The sequence below is a fragment of the Anabas testudineus genome, chromosome 19, assembly GCF_900324465.2.
Source record: "Anabas testudineus chromosome 19, fAnaTes1.2, whole genome shotgun sequence".
In the NCBI taxonomy this organism is placed as follows: Eukaryota; Metazoa; Chordata; class Actinopteri; order Anabantiformes; family Anabantidae; genus Anabas; species Anabas testudineus.
Window position 1 is genome coordinate 7,892,911 of NC_046628.1, and position 23,724 is coordinate 7,916,634.

Genomic DNA, 23,724 nt, shown 5'->3' on the forward strand with positions numbered 1-23,724 from the left:
TATAGTGATTTTCCTGAAAGCCTCAGATTGGATTAGCTCACAAGATTAAGTTCTTAAGAATTCCTTGTGACAGTTTCTCAGCCTCACAGGTTTAGTTTACCTTTTAAACCTTACAGTACACTACCTCAATCTTTTTACACATCTTCAAATCAAATAAAAGGGCAAGTAAACATGGATGCTCCAACCCTATAACATTTTAATGTTAAAAAACAAACACATACTCATATTGTAAGCGAAGCTCATCAATGTCAGAGTTCAGTCCACTCAGTTGCGAGCGTTGAGTCTTCTCCAGTTCCTCCTTGTGCGCATTCTTCATAGCTTCAATAGCTACATTAAAGATTTAATTAAGACAGGTATGACAGTGTTGTTTACAGTACAGCAATTAGAGGTGGTACTAACTTATTTCCTTACCAGCAATTGTGGCAGCAGTCTCCTCAGCCAATAGCCTCTCTCGCTCTTCCATAAGTTTGGAAATCTCCCTCTGATGCTGCCTGTGAAGGTCCTCTATCACCTTCTGGTGTGTTTCTTCCATTGCAGCAAAGCCACGTTCGCATGTGGCCTGCAGAAAGAAAGGTTCAAAAATCTGTCATCACATAATTAATTTAACACTTGCAGACTATCAGTACAATATCTAACAATAGTTCACTACATGGTGTGTCATGCATAATCAGTCATAGAAGACATGCAAGTTTTTAATGATGTAAAGCCCAGCTATGTTAGCAAGAGAGCAAGTTAAAGCGGTAAAATCTACTCCAGCAAAGCTGCATTTTTTTGTCATTAATAGATTGTGCTTCCTTCTATTACTGAATATGGGAAATGGTATGTCCACTGATATCCAAATGCAATGTTTAAGGCAAGTGAGACATTTGAGACAAGTAGGACATTTTTACACTTTTAATTGTCAGAATGTGGTGATGACAACATGCAACAGATTGCTGTACTTCATCATGTAAAACTGTTAGGGATGCCCCAAGCTGAACCAAAGGACCAAACATTCCTGCCACAAAATGAACATCAACATTAATTTATCCAATGATATTCAACATTACTACATACAATAACATTGACACATTATAAACAATATCACACAAAACCTTATGGTAGAGCTGTATATGTAAATTACTTTGATAGTTTTTATTATTAAGGCATATCGACAATTAAATAGCTTACTGTGCAACTATGGAATATTATGCAGAAATCAATAAATACATGTAAATAATAAGGATAGAAGTCTGTAAACGACTGTAATAAATGTCAGCGTTATCGAGACACTTTATTGCAAATATGTAGTGACCCTACAAGATACATTAATAGTTGGTTAAAGACACCAGCAGTCATCATCTGGGAGCCAGGTAACACTCCAAAATTTCAAGTTATAGTCCATCCAATATTTGGACAGAGTGGTAGAATGACTGAGCAATGCTAGCTAGGAGATATTGGGACAACACAAACAAACAAACAAACAAGTTTGGGACATCCCTCAAAACCCTAATTACAATCCAATTACAAGACAATTTGCAACAGATCTAGGTTTATTACCTAAAATTCACTAGTAATGTCAAATCACACCATTTCCCAATTCCAAATAATTAGTGACTAAAAGTAGCTTGATGAACAAAAGTAGCAGGTTATTTAGCTACTTTTCACTAGTCCACTATGTGTTTCCTTATTGATGTGCTACTTTCTTACTTAAACAATGAGTTCACTACAGTAATATTGAAAGAGCAAAAACCTTAAGACTTTCAAAGTCTCTCTGGTATTTCTCTCTCAGGCTGGCCACATCTCCTTCAAGGTGCTTGTTCTCCAGTTCATCCCTCATGGTGTTCATCTGTGTTTCTAGCTCCTGGATTCGGTCCTTCAGAACCACCATGGAATCTACCTCTGACATGTTTTGTGCATCTTCCTTCTCCTCCTCCTCCATTAGCACTATGGCCTCCTCATCAGTTGGTAAGTGGGAAACCTCTGGGACTTTATCCTGTTTGTGCTCCTTCACAGACTGAATGCTTTCAACGTAATGGGAATGCAACTTTTCAAGCTCCTCTTTGTGAATGTGTTGGAGCTCACAGATTCTCTGTTCAAACTGCTCCTCCAGTTTCCTTACATGACTCTCATGCTGCTCCTCCATAGTATCCATGTCCACCAGCAGAACCTCTAACTTCCGCTGACTGTCAGCTGTTGTCTCCATGAGGGCTAGCTCTGTTGAGGCTCGGCTTTGCTCTGCCTGGCTTAGCTCTTTCGTGTGTTTTTGCTTAATCTCTTCAGACTCTTTGTGGTAATGTTGCTCTAGGAGGGAAAACTTCTCTTGCTGCTGGGAGAGCCGAGACATGTGTATGCTGAGTTCACTCTTTAGAGTTTGGTTTTCTTTCTGAAGAGTGTCCACTGTCTGTGTGAAGCTCAGGCGCTCTTCCTGCATTGATGCTTCATATTTCTCTTGGATTGCACTGACATTGTGAGCATGCTGCTGGACAAGAGCATCCATGTTTTGACCTGTCTGTTTACACCAGACCAAGTCTTGTTCATGCATGGCCCGTAACCTGCATGCCACATAGGCCACTTGAGCCTGGATTAGGGCTTCACGCATACAAATAGAGGTACTTGTGAAATTATGTGAAGTCTGGTGCCCTGAAAGAGCATGAATCATTTTAGCCAGTCCAGGATGGTTTGCTCCACTTTCTATCTCTTGAGCATACTTATGGAGGATATCTGCTTGTCTTTGAAGCTCATTAGCCAGGTTGTCATGTGCATTTTGCAGTGATTGAATAGAGTCAGCAGCACAGGATGGCATTTCTCCAGCCAAGTGTTTGTCTACGATTTCCTCAGCCAAGTCTCTAGCTGCTTCCATTTCAATCTGCTCCATGTAGGGAGCAAGTTCAGGGGGGCGAATGTCAGCTAACTTCTGTTTACTAAAGCCAAAGTTATTTTTGACCTCTTTTATTACATTTTTCAAGTCAGGCCTTTTGGAAGCCTCAATAATTGCTTTTAGAGCCATTTCCCTTTTATATAGGTTACCATGAGCTTCAATCAACTCTTTTTTTAGTAGTTTGAATTTCTCTTCATAACTGAGTTTAAGGTTTTGAATAGAGAAGGACAGTTCTGCTTTAATGAAGGTGTTAAAGATAACTGTGGCATCTACATCTACATCAGCTGAACCACTCCTCTCTTTGAATTTAGCAATATCTGTCTCAACTTTCCCCAGTTCTTTCCAGAATTCACTCTCCAACATCAACTTTCTGGTCAAGACATCAGCATAGACAACAGCCAAGCAATCTTTTTCACTCCTTTTAATATTCTCTATATCTTCCCATATCTCTGCAAAAGCTTGCAGGAGGTCAGGCTTTGAAGTCTGTATCAACAAAGCCATCTTGTTCAAAACTACTGCCTCAAAAGACAAGGTTTTGGCAAAGAGGTGCAAAGCTTCTTTATCTAGAATATCTGGTGTTTGATTTTGATGAACAGCTGGTGTTTGCTGTTCGAGCGTTTTCTGCCCTTGTTGGATGTAAAGTGACGCATTGAACAAATCATTCTCTATCTCTGATAATGAATGCAGCTGGGAGCCAGTGGTGTCATGAGAGCCACTGAGAATAGCCTTGACTTTCTCACGACTGTTTTCAACAGACACCAGGGCCATGGCATAATGCTTACTGGCAGAACTTCCACAACTAACCTCTTTGCCTGGGTGAGGCTTCTTTTGTGTCATCTTTAGATCTATCTTGGACATGTCTTCTGTTTGCATGGATCGCTGTTCTTCTAGATTTTGTGTGAGGTTTCTTAGTTTATCTTCAGTGGCTAGCAGTTTACTCTCTAGGGCATGTATGATGGAGATAAACTTTTCTGGGTCACTAGTATGTGAAAATGTGGCATCAGATGAGAGATTTCCTTCATTTTGATGAATGTCCTCATTTATATCTTGGTTAACTTTTTGTCCCGTGTCAACAAAAGCACTACTCACATGGGCACTATCCATACCCTCTAAGCTCATGTATTTTTGGCACTGAATACTGGAAAAACGAATCCTTGGTCTTTTAGCTTGAGATTCCTTTTCATCAGGAGAGTTCTCTGTCTTGGACACAATGTCACTGGATAAAGATGGTGATGTTTTAACTCTTGACTTCTTGCTCTGTTCTGAAATTTGCGGCCTCTCTGTGCGTAGGTCAGCATAGCCTAGCTGCAGGGCATTGAGATGCTGCTCTAGCTCTGCAATACGGTCCTCTGCAACCACAAGCTTGGCTTGTAGATCCTTCTCAGCACTACAGGGCTCAACCTTATCTAAGATGCTTTGACTCATTTGACACAGTAGTTCCTCTTTAGCTTGTAACTTCTGTTCTGTTTCCTCCAAGCTGTTGCCAAGTGCCGTCATTTTAATAAGTGCCTCTTTTAGGTCCTCTTCCTTGCGCTCTACCAGCCTCTCATACATCTCCTTAGTCTGCCTGATCTCTTCCTCTTTTTCTTTAAGGAACTGGCTCATTTTCTGAAACTCTTGGGTAGCTCTCTCATATGAGTGTTCCAGTTTGTAGTAATCAGCTTCTTCAGTTTCCAGACGATTGCGGAGCTTAGTTACCTCACGGTCTGCCTCTGCGATCTGGTTAAGAAGCTCCTGACAGCGGCAAGTGAGATGGCCTTTCTCTTCTTCTAGTCTACGCACGCTCTCCCTCAGTGATTCTACCAAGTCAGACTTCTGGGCCAGTTCCTCTTGTAACTTCAGCATTTCTTCCCTGCATTCCTTCCCTCCTGAGTCCTGCCTCCCTCTTAACAGGGCCTCTATCTGCTGTTCAGCTTCCATCAGTCTGTTGTCCATCTCTTTACATGCAGATTCAGCCTCAGCTAATCTTTTACACAGATTCTGTCTTTCCCTCTCATGACTCTCTTGCATGCTATGCTGCTCGTTCCTCAGGCGTTCTTCCTTTAGCGCCTGACCCTCTTCAGTAGCGCTAAGTCGAGCAGTCACCTCTTGCAGCCTCTCCTGCAACCTCTGAATCTCTCTCATGTGGTCTCGCTGCAGGGCCTGCTGGTGCTCCAGGTGTCTAAGGGCCTGGTTTCTCTCCAAGAGGCTGGCCTCTACTTCACGAAGTCTATCTTCACTTTCCTTTAGCTGGGCTCGTAGGGTGGCCTCACCACGTCCATATTCCTCTTCTTGTTCCCTTGAACGCTCCTGTTCTAACTTGAGCTCATTGCGCATTCGTGCAACAGCCTGTTCACTAGCTAAAATTTCAGCCATTGCAGATGTTAGTTTAGCCTGTAGAGCCTGAATGTCAGCCTCATGATGGTCTACAGCATCCTGGGCTTCGGTGTAGCTTCTCTTAAGTGTCCGAATTTGCTGCTGAGCAAGGTCCTGCTTGTGCTTTTGGGATTCCAATTCACCCTGCAAATCTTGAGTAAGCCTATGCAAGTGTTGCCACGGCACTCTGTGCGGTGAGGAGGGAGGGGGTGTTGCACTCTTAAAAAAGATTGATGAGATTATTTAATTATTTACATCAAATCACAGTGGTAAAAAAGTATGTGAACCCTGTGGAATTACCCTCATTTTCTTCATTTATTGGTTTGAAATTGAAACAGAAGTCACAAGTATTAACAAACACTATGCTAATAACACGCAACTAAAATATTTCTTATATTTACTGAGCAAGCTCATTAAACATTCAATGTACTGGTGGAAAAAGTAAGAAAACATATTTTAATAATAGTAATAATAGTCAAATCTCCTCAGCAACAATAATGGCAAACTAATGTGAATAAAAGGAAAAGTGTTCAGGAAGAGTTTTGGATGATTATTCAAAGATGGAAAGTCATTCTGTAATATACCACAACCACCCTAATATTTTCTTATATCTCGGAGATATTAGGATATGTTGAGAAACTTGGGAATTCACCCCCCCTTAATGATGACAACCTGTCCAGGGCCAGAGACAGTAAAGTCGCACCAAATCATGATGCTGGCTTTTCACATTTACCTTCTTTGGGTTGGAGTTTTCCCAATTGATCTGCAGTGCTCCTTTCACACGAGATATTTTCATACATGCACCATATACTTTATATGAATAGTGCTGCATATATCATCAGCCCAAATTATTTTCTAAGTAACATTACGGAGTGTTGGTGTACTCTTTGACAAATGTTGGCAGCATAGATGGACAGAAGCGTCCGTTGTGATGTGCAGCAATGGACAGCAAAATATTTGAATGATTTATCTATTCAAATACTTCTAACCCACGCTTTTAATGGTGTCATTTGATTAAGGGTTCACATATTTTTCCAACCCACACTGTGGACATTTTAATGATATACAGTATACCACAACAATACAATGATTTCTTTGCATTTAAAAAGATGTGTTTGTTCATCATTGTAGCTTCTGACCTCATCTGACCACATTTTAGGGCAAATTTATACATTGATGCAGATAATTCCAAAGGGTAAACATTATTTGGAGAACCACACCTAGGAAAATAAGATTTCTCTTTTCTTGATAATTATATTTTGAAAAGGATTTTATAAGTGTTTTCTTTCCAAGCTCCCACTGTGCTTTTTCAGAGAGGACTTTAAAATTTTGAGGTTTAAACCCTACACATACAAAGAAAACCCAAAAACAAATCTACAGTAGGTGACTAACAAGGGGATTAAAAAATGTAAAAAGACAGAGTAACCATTACAAGTATATGAGATACAACAAAATAGTATTAAGTATAAGTCAGTATAAGTCAGTTTGACTGAGTGATAACTTTGCAGCATAAGTATTTGGTACTTAACTAAGCAATTAGTCAATGTATGCAATTCTTAAACACCTAATAGCATGCAGCAATCAAGCTTGTAAATAACACACAGACAAAACACAGAGGAACAGAGAAAAAGCACAGCGCAAAGCCTAGTGATCAAGTTTCTTACCTTGAGCATTCTGTATCAGATCAAATCAATTATTTTCCCAGGAGATGTGAAACTCCATAAAAAAAAGTGAAAACTCATGCCAAGAACACCACAACCATGCAAAACAATTTCAGATAATAAGCACCCACACCTGTTAGTAGAATTTTATCAGCTACAGTAGCCACACATAGATCTATCATGATCGAGTAATCTGTATAACAAAAATACAATCTACCAACTATTGTAGTACGGTTGATAAGAATTACTACACCACTTTTGACCAGTAGAAGTATACTACCTTGCAAACATTAACGACATTCTAAATATTTTAATGTGAAAGATATCTTTGTCACAATGCTATTTGTATTTTGTGTACATTTTAAAACTAATCCTCTAGTCCTGTGATTGATGATGAGTGTAGTACCTGCAGTACATAGCCCTCCCTTGCATTTTGCTCTCTTCCTAGTGCATCTTCCAGCTGCTCTTTCAAAAGGTTGTTCTCCTTCTGTAGTCGGTCCAGCTCCTTCTGCTTGTGTCCCAACTGAACAAAAAAACAAAAAAAAGAGAAAAATATAAACAAATGGCACAAAATGCTCTGATGTCATAAACATAATGTGACCACATGACGATGTTCAGTAAACACACCTCTTTGTCTAGCAGCGCAGCAAGCTCACTGGAAGGCAATCTGTCAGAGTTACCAGAGTTTCCTAAAGCTGTGGTGATGGGCACTTGCTTCTCCTCTCTCAGTGGTATTGTCTCCACCTGATGCCATCGCTGCTCAATTTCTTCGTGGACATCTGTGGTTCTGTTGTCCCTATCCTCACTAGCAGAATGCATTGCTGCAGGGTGATCTACTTCCATCTTCCCTTGCTCTTGACTTTCAGGTGTCAATGGCTGTACCAGAGGTGTAGAGTTTAGTGTTGAAGCCATGGTAACAGTAACAGTATTTGGCATGTGGGATGCACTGGTTGTGCTGTGCGGCGGGACAGTCCTCCTAACGTTTTCCTTTTCTACTTCCTCTGCCACAGAAGATGGACTGACACCTGATACTGAGGAGGTTTGTAGAGTGGAGGTAGAGACAGGAGAGGATGCTAATGAGGAAGGTGATGTGGAGGGAGAGCAATATGAGGAGGTTGTGGAGAATGACGAGCTGAGATCAACTGTATCTGCTCGTTCCTTCACAGGCTTTTCTGACTGTTGCATTTTGAACTCAGACCAGTCAAAAGTCTTTGAGCGGCCCTCCCGTCTGCGCTCACGAACTCTGCTTTTACGAGGCTCAGATGGAGGGGCAGAGGCATTGTTGCCAGCTGGCTGTATGTGGACATCAGACTTGGGGGCCTCATTGCTGAGGCATGGCTCAAGGTTGGCCAAGGTTGTACACGGCTCCAACATTACCTGGGCTTTCAGGTTTTCATCAAGGAGGGATCTGAATGAACAAACAAAAAAACAAATAAAAAAGGACATATATTTTTACATTTTCATTCTTATGTTTAATCAGTTCAAGCTATGATACTTTCAAATAAAGCGTTGCTGGACAAAACATAAATGCAGACATTTCTGATAGCGAAGCATTATTTACTAGTGCATTTACAGGATTTCTGCAGGCTTCATCAAATTAAAGCCTTTTACAGACCTATTCAACACCACGTACACAGCAATGTAGTAGTGGTTTCACAATAATACCCATATCTGTAATGACAGTATCATAAAAACCAGCAGGAACAATGCTGTGTGGCTTAGAATACATTATCATTTTTAATAAAGCAAACTCTATTTTCAATACTTTCCTACAGTGTATAATAATAGATCTTGATTTAATAAATATAATAAATAGATGTTATAATTAACACTAAGAGATTATTGATTTAAGTCTGCTCACACTGACATTGCAGCTGACAGTAATGAAAGGACTTCCTACTTGTCTGATGGTGCTTAACTGTACGCCTTCAAAAAAGAACTGAACAACCTACGGAAGCATAGTCCACTGTCACAGCCATCACACTTTTAGTTTGTAGGTATATAATGATTTACAACAGCCCACAATAATTTATGAAAAAAAAAAATTATGACTACTATTATAGCCTATAAGAGGTAAAATAAAGTATTTTTGACTTCTGTGAATACCCTTGGGGTCTTTTCTTTGGGAAACTTTGAAATTAATATTTATATTAGTTTTCAACGTCTGCAGATATCCTGATTTTAAAAAGTAATACAAGTCTATGAAATGTATCAAAGTCAAGCATTAACATTAAAACATTTATAGGAGACTGGGTAAAGCTTCGTGTTCAAGTGAATCTCTAGCCTATCTGTTACATTCGCAATGGGTCTTTGCTTAACACAGATTTGAACTTTTATCGTTTCAATCTGAAGAGGCAGAACATTTTTTAAAACCGTTCATTTGTAAATCATATATTCAACATGTTGTGCTCAGATGTCAGGAAGTCTAAGAAAGGGGGAAATGAGAAGTTTCAAGAATTGAAAAAAACTCTTTTCAGAAATGCCACAAATATCACCCAATGTCCCGTCTGTGCCAGCTGCTAAGATACACACTAGCAGAGTAAAGTCTGTAACTCAGTTAGGTGTCAGTTGGTGTCTGTGATAAGCCATCTGAAAAGTAAAACTCCAAAACACACACACACGTACACACATAATTAATAAAAACAATGAAATAAATGGTTAAAACAAGTTACAACTATTTGTATCAGTTCCAAAAATAACACATATATATTGCAGAATTTTTCCTTCTACGTGCCAGTAATGAATGTTTTACTTTGTGACAAGGAGGACGACAAACGACAAACACGCTGAAGCTGACATTGCGGAGCAATTACATCACTGTTAGAGGAGGGAGAGATATTCAACACACAAGCACTCCAACCTGGGCTTCAGAACGGATAGTTTCAGAGAGATGTTTTTCCTGGAAGCAGGTTGAACATACCGGTTGAGGGTGAAGCGAAAGAAGGAAAGAGAAGGTGAGGAGAGCAGGATTAAGATAAAATAAAAGAGAAAAGCAGTTAATTTATCTCTCAGTAGTTTAAAAAAAAAAATCCTCTGTGGATTTTACCGGGTGACATCAGGGGCAATAGTGGGTCGCACATTCTTCATAATGGCCTGAATCCAGTTGCGACGGATTCCAGACGTCATGGCTGACAGAGTGCATGCTCCCTCTTTACACTGAAAACAGACAGGCATGACATTAAAATAACTGACACAGATGACAGAACGTGTCAATTAAAATACCCCTTTGACACACTGACACTAAAAGAAATCTAAGTACATGTCCTTGTACAAGTTGTTGATATTGTTTCAATGGCTATAACAAGGAAGGGGATAATGGTGGGAAAAAATTGTAAAATGACCCAAAACGTTCTTGGCCTCACTCTTCCTTTGTTTGTTATTGTGTTAATAAACTACACTCGCCTGAGTTTCTTAGTTGGCATTTTTATGGTGTCACTTACTACACTGACAATTTTAACCATCTAGATTAGTAACATGTGTAACATGCAACATATGTCTGTACTTCTATGACATCTTTTAGCTTGTGACTGTAGACTTTGCTTTTCCTCCACATCTCACAGCAACCACTGGGCCACTTGTCAAGATGGTCACACACTATGCCCGTAATAATTCTTTTCAACATAAGGTTTACTTATGTTTCATTACTTTAATGTAAATGACTGTAGACTGGAGTCCGGCCTTGCCCTAGACTGTGAAATATATAACATTTAGAAAACTGTTCTTAGCTTTATAATATGACTCTATGACTTTGTGTGAAATAAATGTAACTTCAGCCGATATCTAGTGGCCTCTGCTGGCAAAAAAGGGGAGATATGTATTGGTTTGGATGTTGTGTTCAACAATGTTTACTAGAATTGACGATTACAACTATTTTCTAATCTACAGTTATGCTCTAAAGCTTTTGAGGACACATTCAAGTGGTACTTCATTTCAGACATAAGATTTTAACTGGAGTTTAAGTCAGCCACTACAACAAACCTGATGGCAGAACAACAACCCTTCCAGTTTGACCATGTAGCAGAGACAGCAGATATAAATACTGGAGTTATTAATTTCTCAACACTATACCCATGTTGTTCTCAGCCAAAGAGACAACGATCCCCCTGACTACTCTATTTCTGACTTCCTCCAGAAAATAGCTAGGGAAGCTTGTTCAAATGTAAACAGAGGAAACGACCTTGTAGTCACCATGTAAATCTATATGTAGGAACAACACCTCCAATGACATCTCATGGATAGAGACTGCATTACAAGCCACTATATACATCAGGGAAGTATTTGGGCAGCAACAAGTGCTAAAAATGTTTAATGACCAAAGGATTATATGAAGAAAACACTGTCTCAACAGGCTCAAAGCAGGATCTATGCAACTGCAGGACAGTTGCAGAGTAAAACTGCTATGAATGTAAATGTTTTTAAAACATATTTAAAATTTGTGGAAAAGGACAGTGCTTTTTCTTGCATAGGTTTATGTTAACATATTGCGAAGGAAGAGGGCCATATGGGTTCAGAGAGCCATGCAGGTCTGCCAACAGCTGCAGCAGATTTAGACCACTATGATGTCATCCTTTCACAGAGAGATGACAAGTCAAGTGACATCCTTCATGACAGACAAAGGAACACTTCAAAATGAGAAATGGCAAAACCTGATACCTAAAGTTGCACCACATGGTTGTTGAAGCCTGTTTATACACTGGTAGGAAACAGCAGAACTGAGCTGTGTATACAACAAGTTTCATCTTTACTAGTGATTAATGATGCGGGACAATCGATGACATGAAGAATCAACACTCACCAGAATTTGAAAGCCGTAATTTCTCTGAACTGGGAACTCTTTGACATCATAACATGTGGAAAGGTCAATTTCACCATCCAGTTCTGAAGCCTAAGGAAAAGTAAAAAACAAAACATCATAAAAAAGCTAATGTTAATATTTCATTAATGCTTTTATCATACAAAAAACAAGTGCACTGAACAGGTCTTACCTCCTCAGCTATCGAGTCCTTGTAGTATTTCAGACTTTGGTCTGTCAGAACAAACCAGTGTTTCTTCCACTAAGAAGAAAAAGACATTATTAAGTACATTTCTCCATCGCTCTATGTATCATGTGATACATAGAATAGTACTTCGGATAAGAAACCGATGCTGATTTAATCACAAATTACCACTCCGTCTTCGTACAGCTTTGTCATCCATCCTTTTTTGAAGTTAAGCAGATCTGGCTGCAATGGAGAAAAACCAAAGTGATGTGTTATCAGTTTTGCATTTGAACTGCAAGTAAATTAAAAATAATAAATAATCAGTAATGGGAAGTTCAGCTAACAATTAGAAGTGACGTTTAATCAAACATGTAGAAATACAAAATCAAGAAGAGGTTCATTTTGCACAACAATTTGTACTTCTACTTATACCAAAAATTATCATGAAGTTAGTATTTATCATCGATGTACTGACAATATTATATACACCATCTTTTTTAAACAATCATGCATTTATGTGCATTTCTTTATAATTTGGTCACCCCCTCAGAAGTATGTGTACTGATACATGACTCAAAGCTAAAGAGACCGACTGACAGGAGCTGGACTTTGCCTGTGAAACACAAACTGCTGCACATTGAAACCAAGTTGAAGTCTGTTTCTAGACTCTGAAGTAAATTTTTTATCCAAAATCTGGATTCTGCTCAATCAACAATACCTTGTTTTTGTTGAGCTTCATCAGGTGTGGTGTCATTGCGTGGCAAAGAGTCATTCTGACAGCTAACTGCTTTCAGTTCATATGTTGACAATCTGTTTCTTTCCGTCTGTCCTGGGGGACATATACACGACAGCGGCTGCTTCTGTGCTGGCTATTTATAATCATCAGTAGCCGTGGCGGCAGTGGTGTGTTCATAAATGTGTGTTTGACTGGGTGGGGGTTCTGGCAGCTGCAGCTCAACCAGAGAGACCAACCACAAAGACTGGATCTCCCAGTCAATGTAAACAGACCTTAGATCAGTAGCAGTATGTCAGACTGGTAGGAGTCAAGTCTTACTGACTGGGCAACCTTTGCCAACTCGAATTGCACTTAATCTCACTAGTGAAGACTAAAGAAAAGAAGTGAAGTCATTTTGTATATGTGTGGCGCCACGGTGACTCTTGGGTACATGTAGGTACTTAAATTATGTATGCAGATTTTATTACTGATCAGCACATGTTGTCTTTTTCCCCAAAGAGGGTATGTTCCATAGCTGCCATTGACATCCAACAAAAACAATGTTGATGTTATCTTAGTACTGCAAATCTTGAAACACAAAGCCAAATAGGAATCACTGGTTACAGATCCTACGCAGAAATACTGCCATAACTTACAGTCATTGAGGACTCTGTGACTCTGCGATCCAGTGACTTGGCTCTTCTTAAGTTGGCAAAAGTGGAACTGGACACATCAGGGACTGAACGGTCCTTTCCTGCATCCAGTGACAGCTCCTATAAATATAAAATTAGTGCCATATATTAGAAGTAATTTCATGCTACCAAAGTGCAGCAATAACATCTAACTCTCATTATACAGTACACATGGCTTTCTTTTTAGATTTAGCTGCTTAAAAATTATCAAAGAGGATAACATACATGTTTGTTGGCTAGATAGCGTCTCTCGCTGCGGCCTTGTCTTTGGATTAGCATGGTGGTAGCAGAAGGCTCACTGGAGCTGCTTGTATCCATGCGATCTACATGCTGACCTCCCTCGAATCGGCTGATGATTTGAGATCGCCTGAGAGACACAAAGCAATAATAATTATCAAAGACATATTCAATACTAGGTCCATACAGTATATTAGTCAAGAGAAAAATCTAAGTGAGCTAAGTTGCACTATGCAAAACAAACAAAACAACAAAACAAACAAAAAACACAAAGAAATAGCTTGGTTAATCTTTGAAGAAAAAAAAAACAACTAATGATGCAGCATTTCATCCTCCAGTGGTAGCAGATTTAGTTAGAATAAAAATAAAACCAAAGCATGATGTGAAAGCAAATTTGAGCTACAATCAATACCTATAACAGGTATGATTGGTCTCAGTTTATTATTCACTTTTATGCTACCATTAATGCACAGCATTCACATACAACACGCAACATGTTTGACTCTGGACATCTTTCTAGACTCAAAGTCCCTTCCATAGACAACAAGATAAAAGGTATGCTTTCAAAGAGATCAATCAAGAGATACACCAAAGAATAAAGAGTAGTGTTATGTGATGAGAGATTCAACTTTAGAAGAAATGGAAAAATACTGGCATGGTCAGTTAAACAAACTGCACAAGTAGCAGCAATGGCAACACTGTCGGAGTTACCTTAAGGCACTGCACTTGTTAATGTGTGTACATCTGTGTCTGCATGAGAAAGGAGGAAAACTTAATGTATAACCCAACCATTAGTACGCTTGATTGTGTACAGAACACATAGGAGTCAAGTGTGTATATGGAACAATGTAAGTGTGGGTTTCCAGGCAGTGCAGAGATGAAATGATAGAAAGCAGGAATCAGCGGTGACCAGCAGGGAACAGCATTGGGACAAGGGTGGAAGGATTGGCTGAGCAATAACTCTGAGAAGCTCTGTTCAGAAGCCCCTGGAAAAGATTGAAACAACAAAACAAACTAGCAAAGTAGCAAGAGCAAAAGATAGAGACCAACAGTAAGAAAGTAACACATGCATTTAAATCCAATCTCATTAATGGTAAACCACTGATAAGCTAGGCTAGGCAGCAATACCACATGACGGTGCTAAAAAATGAAAATGCTGCAAGTTTCAGCCAATGTATAATACTAATACAGTATATTACAAGTTATGCCATCTTCAGGTTTTAAGACTTTGCCAAAGGCTAACAAACAGTGGCTCATTAATGATTATTAATTCATGTCTGTGGTCATTAACACTAATCAAGAAGTCAAGTCAAATAAATCTACATATCTACATCTACATGTATCTACATATGGTATATCTTAATTTAATACAGTACATGAGAAAGAAGAAAGAAATTCGAAATTCAAGAAATTCAAAACATGTCTAGTCTTTCTAGCAGTGTGCCAAGCATGACACTTCTCCATAACCTCTCACCTGCGCTCCTCCCCAAACAGCCGAGCCACCTCCTCTCTGCCAGGACTCCGTGTCCGTGCCCTCAACTCTTGGCGCTTTTTATCTGAGCGGAATGCTTCTCGGTAGTTCAGTCGGCGAGCCCGTGGCACATCCGACAGTGCTGCATACTCCCTGCCAGACCGGCCCACTCTGCCTCCTCCACCAATGCTTCCTCCACTACCACTGTGTCCCTCCCAGGGAGGTGTAGTGCCGCTGGGTTCAGAATCCAGCGAGCTCTGGGAGGAGCTAATGGTAGAGTAGCTGGGGGAAACGAGTGCACCTGGAGAAGGGAGAGGATCTTGGGAGGGTTGATAAGGGGAGGTTTGGGGTTCTGACTCAGAGCTGTACCTGGAACTGGGAGCTCCTAAAGAGCAGGATGATGCTGAAGAGGACAGAGGCAGATGCTGGGGTGGTTGGAGTGGCTGGGAATGTTGTGCAGAATGTGGAGAAGGTTCCGACTTGGTCTTCTCCAGGGAAAAGTAACCGCTCTCCACTCGTACCTTGCGTCCAGTGGTAACAGTGCCACCGTCTGAAACAAAGACACAGTCCCACTGATATAAGACCCAAAACAATCTTTACATAATAATGTGGACATATGTTACACATCTGTAATGTACTACATAATCATGACAAAAGAGTCCACTATTGTCAATTCAATCAAGCTTTTGCTTCAGCCCAGGTCACTGTAGTTCTATGTTAGTGGTGACTAGCAAACTGGAAAAAGACCTTATTCAAAAGTGAAACAAAAGTATATATAGAATATTAAAGAATTTACATTCTCTTTATGAATCCTTACCATCTTGAGTAGTAATACTGGAGTCTGGTTGGCTCTGGCCCAGTTGGCTGAGACAGGAGGCGCTGCGGCTGCAGGGGATGGTGGCCCTGCTCCAGCGGCTCTCCTCCTGCCACAGAGTGGCACGGCTCATTGGGACACGCTCAGCACTGGCAATACTGCTGGGTAGGCATGGTATGCTGCCTCCACTGCTGCTGGTCACGGTCACCTTGGCAGGGCCAGGCTCCTGGGTAGGGTTTTGGGTTGCAAGGAGTGGATGGAAAGAGGAAAGGACATAATGGGAGGTAAGGTCACAGAGAGACTACATAAATAAATAGGAGAAAGACAGAAATTAAAGAAAATTAGACACTAAAAGTAACTCTGAAAACGGAATATATCCTTTTATTTAAATCCCGATGTACATATATGTTTCACTGCTAAATCTGAACTGCAGTGATGTCATATCATGTACCAATCACAACGATCAAAGTATGATGTGTGGGAAGAACAAGAGTTTATTCAAAACACCCACTGTACTATTGTAAAGACGGTGGAAGAAATATATTGGTATAGAAATTCTTTAATACAAATTACTAATGCCAGAAGTTTCATGTCCCCAGTACATATCAGAAAATCTAGTGATGATCAGCAGAGCCACAAAATCATTTGAGAGGATAAGAGAAGGAAAAAGCAGGATTTCCAAAAGCAGAGCAACCCTCAAGCATCAACTTTTTAGCCAGTTTTCTTCAATAAGAAAAACCATGCTGCTTAAAATCACTCTTTCAATACACTATAAGAGAGAGAATCAAGAACTATGTCCTCTTAATTCACCTTTACATAGATTGATTGAGATTATAATAATAGAAATTTAAGAGCTTCGATTTCAAAGCCTGGGATTAAACAAAAAAGCTTAAGCAGGATAAAACATTCGGCCAAGCTGAACTCACTGGGTGTCCATTCATGTCTTCAGTGGAAAAACAGTGCCTTGGAGTTACTCCACCCTGCCAATCACACAAAGCCTTTGATGTTAATGCTTTTTGGTAATTTCCATGTAGTGCAGATTATAATCAGCACAGGTAAAAAATCTATTAAAATAATTTAATGTGTAGGTTCTAAGTACTATTGCAGAATCCTAATTATGTGACACAGAGCTAGACAGTATGAGCTCCTTCCAGACTTCTTTCAGTAACAGTATACGAGACACACGGTTAGCACTGTTTCATGTGACATCCGTTTTTGCACAACAGGTCAGGTGCTTCAGTAAACTGGAACCACCCACAAAGCAAACAATTTCCCAGCATGTCTCGAGTAGCAGGAAGACATATGCTGAAATGTGAGGTGTGGAAGATGTGAGTCTTATAACATTTTATTGTGATACTCTGTATCATGATCTTATTCCAAAAACATCAAACAGCCAAGACAATAGCAATAGAAACAACATGAAACAAGCAAGAAAAGCATATTCACATTGCAATTGCACAAACAATCTGACTTTTATTTTAGGTGACGCTCATTCAACCACTTGCAAGGAAAGAATTAATGCCCAATCTGCAGCCTTTACCAGCATCAATACTTTCATTGTTGTTTCAAGCAAATATGAGTAACTTGTTGAGATACAGTTAAACCAGAAAAGCTACTAAAAAGCAGTAGTTGACCCCTTTATCCGTCTTGTACCATCATTAATTCAAGGGTTTGTAGTTTATAACCTAGTTGTATATTTTTCTAAGAAGATGGAAAAAAATGGACTCAGAGCCTATGAAGTAACCACAACAAGGATAGATGGAGTAGAGAGTATAGCGAGAAAACTTGACCACGCACAAATTGATGAACATAGTTACAAAGAAAGCCAGACATAAATGGTGGAGACCTGTGGGACACACTCAAGGTCACCACTGTGTCACCACTGTCCCTCTTCAAATGAGTTGTTTGTGTAAGCTCGGCAAGGTCACAGTTTGATCCAGGCTGCCATCATTAGCGAAACCAGACAATGAACTTTTTAGATAATTTTGTGTCTGCTCATCACAAATTTGGCTCTGCATGAGCAATGAGGTGGGGAAGGGTAGAACTGCATCCCACAGTGGGTGGTCGTCATATTATTAGATAATATGTCTATATTTCAGCTTGTCACTAAAACCTTTCAGTAACAGTAAGAAAGCAGTCCTTTTATGTTATTTATATCTACCTGGGACTGAATGCAGCACATTTAAGCTTACACTAATATGAAAAGTGCATATTTATTCCTTATGAGCTTTGAGTATCTGAAAGATGTCACATCAATCGTTGAAAGACTCAGCTCTTCTTTTCCTGAGACTGCTCAATGCAACTTAGTTTACTTTCTAATTGATCAGCTTGTCTGGCTAGACTTAATATAATTTGATAAATTTTCCGCATTTGATCTAGAGTCTTTCATAACTTCTGAAGTTCACTTTTATGGACTTACACACTCATACTGTTATTTATTATAAAATTATTATAATTATGAATGATTTTTACCATTTGAGGCACAATCCAAACACATGGTTTATCAATTACTCTAAATTACAGATTGTCTGTGTCTGTATGTTTCTATATATGAGCTCTAGGACAGACTTTCAACCTCTCCAGAATGTACACTGCCTTTGGTGCAATGACAGCTGGGATTAAGTGCAGCAGCCTTGCAACCCTGACATCAAAGTGATTTAAATAATTAATGGACAGATATTAAGAATGGGTCAGCACTCTAGCTGAAGGGAGCTGTAAATTCCTGAAAAGAAAATCTTCAATTAAGAGTAGGAACTCAAACAAATAAAAAAAACAAACTAATGTCTAGGCGGAATTTGGTGCATAGGCCTAGCACAGAAAGCAGCTGACAGATGTGACAATGAAATAGAGTGGACCAGCAAATTCAAAAGCAAGAGGATCATGGTCACACGGCTAAATGTTACAACTGAATGCTATTTTAGCAGGCAGTTGTCATCATTAGCCCTGATGGCTGTTCAAGAATAATGCAATAGTTCAGCAATGTTACTGAATTAACAAGGTGGTACTATGTACAAAAGTAGAAAGTCTGTCATTTATTCCATCTGTGTCTATAAAAACAGAATTACATTGGTAGAAACATTATGTAGCAAGTATTCCTGGCAGAAAACATCTAATTATACTAAACTTGCCGTGTCATTTAGTCATGCTACAATACCACTGTACTTATTTTGCTAGCGTATACAGACAAACACATGTGGCATGCAGTCTTTTGCCAAATCATGTGACTCAAGAACGCAATATGCATAAACTGTTGAGCATGTTGCTGGCAGAGAAACAATTCATCTAATGTATGATGGGAAAACAGCTGGTGTTTGGAATGAAAAGCCTCCATACTGCATACTTTTGTGACACACATCATCCCTAAATATATGTATTCTTTTCTTTGTTGTACACATGTGGATCATTTTAACGTTCCCCTTAGGCCACACAGCGTTAAAGTAACATCCAAAAGGAGCCAAAATCACTCTCTCTCCGTCATTATGAAGCACAGTTAAAAAGCAGATAAGCTCAAAATACTATTCATCAGTAATCTAACGTAAGTTGCATAATGTATTCTATGTAGTCTGCTAAATCTATGCCAAGGAGTCTCCTAGTTAAGTTTACCGTTATCACATAGCGTTCAAAAAAGCTCATCCATACATAATATAAAACATAGAAAAACATCAGTCTTCACAACTTTACTTTCAGCCTTGAGCACACAGAATGTGAATAAGTGTATTACCTGGTGAGTGGGTGGATCAACCTTGCGTTTTTTCTTCTGGTTCTGCTTGTTCGTCCTTGGGTATACAGTCAAAGCCTCCTGCCACCTACAGTGAAACAGTCAAAGTGTTGTGCTTGTAAAACTAAATGCAGACTACATAAACCCTGCACCCATGTTGGATCAATACATAACAGGAACAAGACAACATTTAGTCATTGTCTAATATGTCTACACTGTTCATCTTTAAATCTGGTAAGGTCCTATTTGTTTAGTCTTGATTTTTTTGGTTTTACCATTTGTGGATTTTAACACTTGCTGGGCATTTCTTAAGAACACAATAATATATTTAAACACCTAGTGGAGTGGATTTAGTTTATAGTAAGTTAAGCATTAGTGCTAAAAAAACAAAAATGCATTATACAACTACACAGCACAGATGACACTCCCACACACAGCTTTTCCTAAAACAAAACAATACTGCTGTGCCATCATACATGGCTGTATCACTTGGCTGTGGACTTCTACTTCCACAAAAAGAGATATTGCAGTCTGTCATCTCAAGCCTAAGATAAAAGCAGTTTCCTAAATTGTGACTAAAATACAAATTCTTGGTCTTGTCCACAAGGATCATTTGTCACTGAATGTACACTTGACCAAATAATTGTAGGCAAGGCTAAAGTCTCTTTTTAGAGGTAAGATAAGAATGCAATAAAGAAAGCTGTGAATCTGATTGGAATAATCAAATAATAATTAAATAATTTTCTGGACTCACTTTGTAAAAGAGTGAAAGACTATATACATCTATATACGTCATAAATACAAACGTGTAGCACAATTACAGATTTCATACTGTAATTTGAAGACTTAAAAAGACATTTGGAAGGATCCTAACAACAAAACTACTTAAAATAATCTTGGCTATCACGCCATGATCAGTTCGGGACAATCTTACAGTGGCTATTATGATTGTGTAATGGTCCAGAACAAACACATAGGAGCCAGATGATAGGAGTGGGAGGTGTGCAGTGATAGAGCAGGTAACATAATGAAGAGTGGGTGTTGTGAGTCACAGTTCTCCAAGAATAGCTATAAAATGTATGCTACAGCCAGGGACTGAGAGCTGTGCAGGAACATACTTGAATGTGGAGAATCGAAGGCACAGGAGAAAAACGATACAATAAGGCTTACAGAGCATGTATTGTTATCTGTGTCCAGGCATATGAAGCTTAGTGGACACATGGAGATGGCTAGATGGGCAGGGAGAGGGAAAAATTGTAAAATGTGCACTGTCACTACGGTGTAGATTACAACTCTCTGAAAAGCATAGCCCAAAACAGACAGCAGAGGGCAGAGCAGTTTTGGCTGCCACCAGAGTTGCACAACTGTTCTTCCTTGACCAAGTCCTTGTCATAAATATTCACTCAGCCCAAAAGAACAGAGCAACACAAACAATTCCACCCACCTGAAACCACATTCATTTTCTATACCTTTTAAGGCATAATGGCAGATTGTCTATTTATAATTACCACATTAACAGACCATACCTGCTTGTATCTTACCCATTAATAATCTCTTTACATTCAGCCCGTATGAAGTGCTCTTTCTCAGGGGTCAGAATGCACAGCGAGTTCTTCTGACCTGTCCTGGACTCTCCATCGATGACGTCAGAACATTGGTTCATATTGATTGTACCCTGGGGTAGAGTGCTGGGCTGCAGGACACACAGACACACAAAGAAAAGTGTCAAATGGGGAAGTGAACAGACGTATCCATTCACATGGTCTGTCTGCCTTCTCACACCTTCCACCCCAGCATCAATTTCTATGCCAAGCTTGGCACACCACAAACTGATATAACAGACCGTGAACAAGCAAATGTTCTTGTCGGGGCTATTTTTGCTTTTTGATATATTGCTGCATATACCTTTTGACAACAATATATGCAACTTTTTAATTCAGTGCTCTATTTACAAAAGAAAGCATCTCTCTAGCAATAATTATTCAGATAACAGACAGTTTCAGCATATTGTATTTAGCTAATAGTAGGAATAGAAATTAAATTGTACTATTTCACATAACTTGTCAAATGAACTAGACTCAAACTTTACTTTACATTAATAACACTGCATCTGTTGCAATAGAGACAGTTCATGTCATAGTATTGGTTGCCCCACAGCAATGTTATAAATTGCACCACTAGAAAGAGCCTGAAAGAAAGACTGTTCCTTCTATAAACAGTCCAAGTTCATGAGTTCACTGAGCGGTTTTGAGTTTAATCTGTCTGATGCCTAGCTGTGAGGTGTAAACTCAACTATGCACACTGACCTGGTTGCCTTCTGTCAGACATACATAACATTACCACAGAACTTCAAGAATAATAACTACTTTGTTTACAATGACTTGAGGTTTTTCATGCAGGTTTTTACAAGTACACAGTGGATTTGTGTGTAGGCACGGCTCATTTACAATGAATGAAGACTTGCTAACCAAGGGATAAGATAATGCATTTATGAACTGTCCTAGATATGTAGCTTTTTAATATCATGCTTTTCAATGTGAATGAGAAAGTAAAACTCACATGCAGATGTGCGCATATAGTTATGGTTATTGAAGAAAGAAATATTTCAACATACATCACCATAACAAATATAAGTTCAGAAAACTTTATTTTGCTTGGCCTGACCTCCAAATGACTTGCTCAAGCACTACAAGCAGCCTTGATAATCCTATGTTGACTGAGGGATTTATATTTGTTCAATGAAGTAAGTGAGTACTGCATAACTAACCACTCGGCATGGGAAGTTGTTTGAATAGCTTTTGGATCATACCTTCAACATACAGGCAGAATTACAGACACAAAAATGCCACAGTAGTTCCAAGCTGTGAATACCAGGTAGCCACAGATGATAAATTACAGCCCTCAGCAATACTAAGAATACTGTATATTAGGAGAAAGATCTGGAAACAAAATTAAAAGGTATCACATTCAAGTTAGCTACCCACCACGCAAATCCAACTCAAGTGTCTAATTTGTGCAGAATAACCACAGCTTCATGGTAACCAAGCAATTTAACCATATGGATAGGCTCTCATGTGGACAGGGGAGGTTAACAGTTTGTGGTAATCCTACCCAGATGGCAGATAAGAGGCCCTGTTCACTTCATCACTGTTAAATGTCACTTTCGCTCTCAACTTTTACCACTGTCTCTATTGTAAAATTATAGCAGTGTCAACATTTGACACAGCAAACTGGAACAAGGAGAATGACAGGCTGGTTTAAGTAGGGCAAGACTAAGACAATATTCTGAAATGTCTAGGCAGTGATGGTATAACCTATACACAGTGTGTCTTGTACCGTGGTATCACAAAGGTGCCACACAATATGACTCGGTAGGTACGTTTACTAAGAAGCATCATGCCGGTTCAACTTCTTATGCCAGTGGCTTTAAAATGGTCCATCAATGAAAGGCTCTTGACATTAAGGTGACAAGCGAAGACAACAGCCGGGCCTGACAGACAGACGGACAAACAGACCTTGGGACAGCTGGGCAAGGGCCTAGGCCTACTTCAGAGTGGACAGAGAGACTGGCGTCAGCTTGACCTAAGAGGCCTGTCACTCTCAGACATGGAGAGAGGAAGGAGGTTTGGGGACAGAAAGAAGGAACAGTTGAGGGTGAGACAAGGAAGTCTTGAGTTGGTGGTCAAGAGGAACAGCAATGCAGTAAAAAAGAGGGGGTGTGTGGACTATGACTTCTGCCCGGCCATCTGTCTGTGTAAACAAATCTAGAGTACACCACATGTGGGCTTGTCCTTGAACTAGAGTCAGAAGAGGATAAAGAGCAGAATATATCAAATTCTGGGAACAGTTGTACAAGCAGCTTAAGCAACCAGTTTTATAATCACAGCATCAGATTCTCTAGGACAGAAAATAGATCAGATTGACAACAGCTGATATTCAATTCTATACAATTTTATTCAGTTTATTTATATAGCATCAAATGACAATAAAAGTCATCTTTACACAATGTAAGGTTTACAACATTACAGAATAAAACAATACAACTTCATAGAATTATACAGAAAACCCAACAAATTCCACTTATAGAGCAATCATCTACAGTTTCCAGGGTTAGTGGTTTGTTTCCCAGTTCCTCCTAGTTACTTGTTGAGGTGTCCTTGAACAAGACAACGAAACCCCATAGTAGCACTGATATGTACTGTCTGCCAGCTGTCCATTCACA

General features: G+C 39.4%; 1 protein-coding gene across 7 annotated transcripts in view; it reads right to left on the reverse strand.

Annotated features, from left to right (window-relative positions):
* Positions 1-23,724, reverse strand: part of si:ch73-103b11.2 (protein outspread) — a 44,855-nt gene that overhangs the window by 4,420 nt on the left and 16,711 nt on the right. For 2 of the 7 annotated variants that reach the window (XR_003298282.1, XM_026351025.1), the window contains exons 4-20: positions 21,044-21,195; positions 19,506-19,590; positions 16,711-16,764; positions 15,788-16,085; positions 14,974-15,520; positions 13,488-13,629; positions 13,227-13,343; positions 12,042-12,098; positions 11,862-11,930; positions 11,672-11,761; positions 9,923-10,032; positions 9,737-9,775; positions 7,504-8,284; positions 7,283-7,399; positions 1,733-5,434; positions 412-559; positions 222-327 (exon numbers count right to left, since the gene is read on the reverse strand). Coding sequence is in view for 6 of the 7 variants with exons in the window: in XM_026351025.1 (XP_026206810.1) it covers positions 222-327; positions 412-559; positions 1,733-5,434; positions 7,283-7,399; positions 7,504-8,284; positions 9,737-9,775; positions 9,923-10,032; positions 11,672-11,761; positions 11,862-11,930; positions 12,042-12,098; positions 13,227-13,343; positions 13,488-13,629; positions 14,974-15,520; positions 15,788-16,085; positions 16,711-16,764; positions 19,506-19,590; positions 21,044-21,195 (6,614 nt within the window). In the remaining variant the exon portion in view is untranslated. Of the gene's footprint in view, positions 1-221; positions 328-411; positions 560-1,732; positions 5,435-7,282; positions 7,400-7,503; positions 8,285-9,736; positions 9,776-9,922; positions 10,033-11,671; positions 11,762-11,861; positions 11,931-12,041; positions 12,099-13,226; positions 13,344-13,487; positions 13,630-14,210; positions 14,250-14,973; positions 15,521-15,787; positions 16,086-16,710; positions 16,765-19,505; positions 19,591-21,043; positions 21,196-23,724 lie in introns of all 7 variants that reach the window. The other 5 variants (XM_026351029.1, XM_026351027.1, XM_026351030.1 and 2 more) reach the window with 5 other exon arrangements.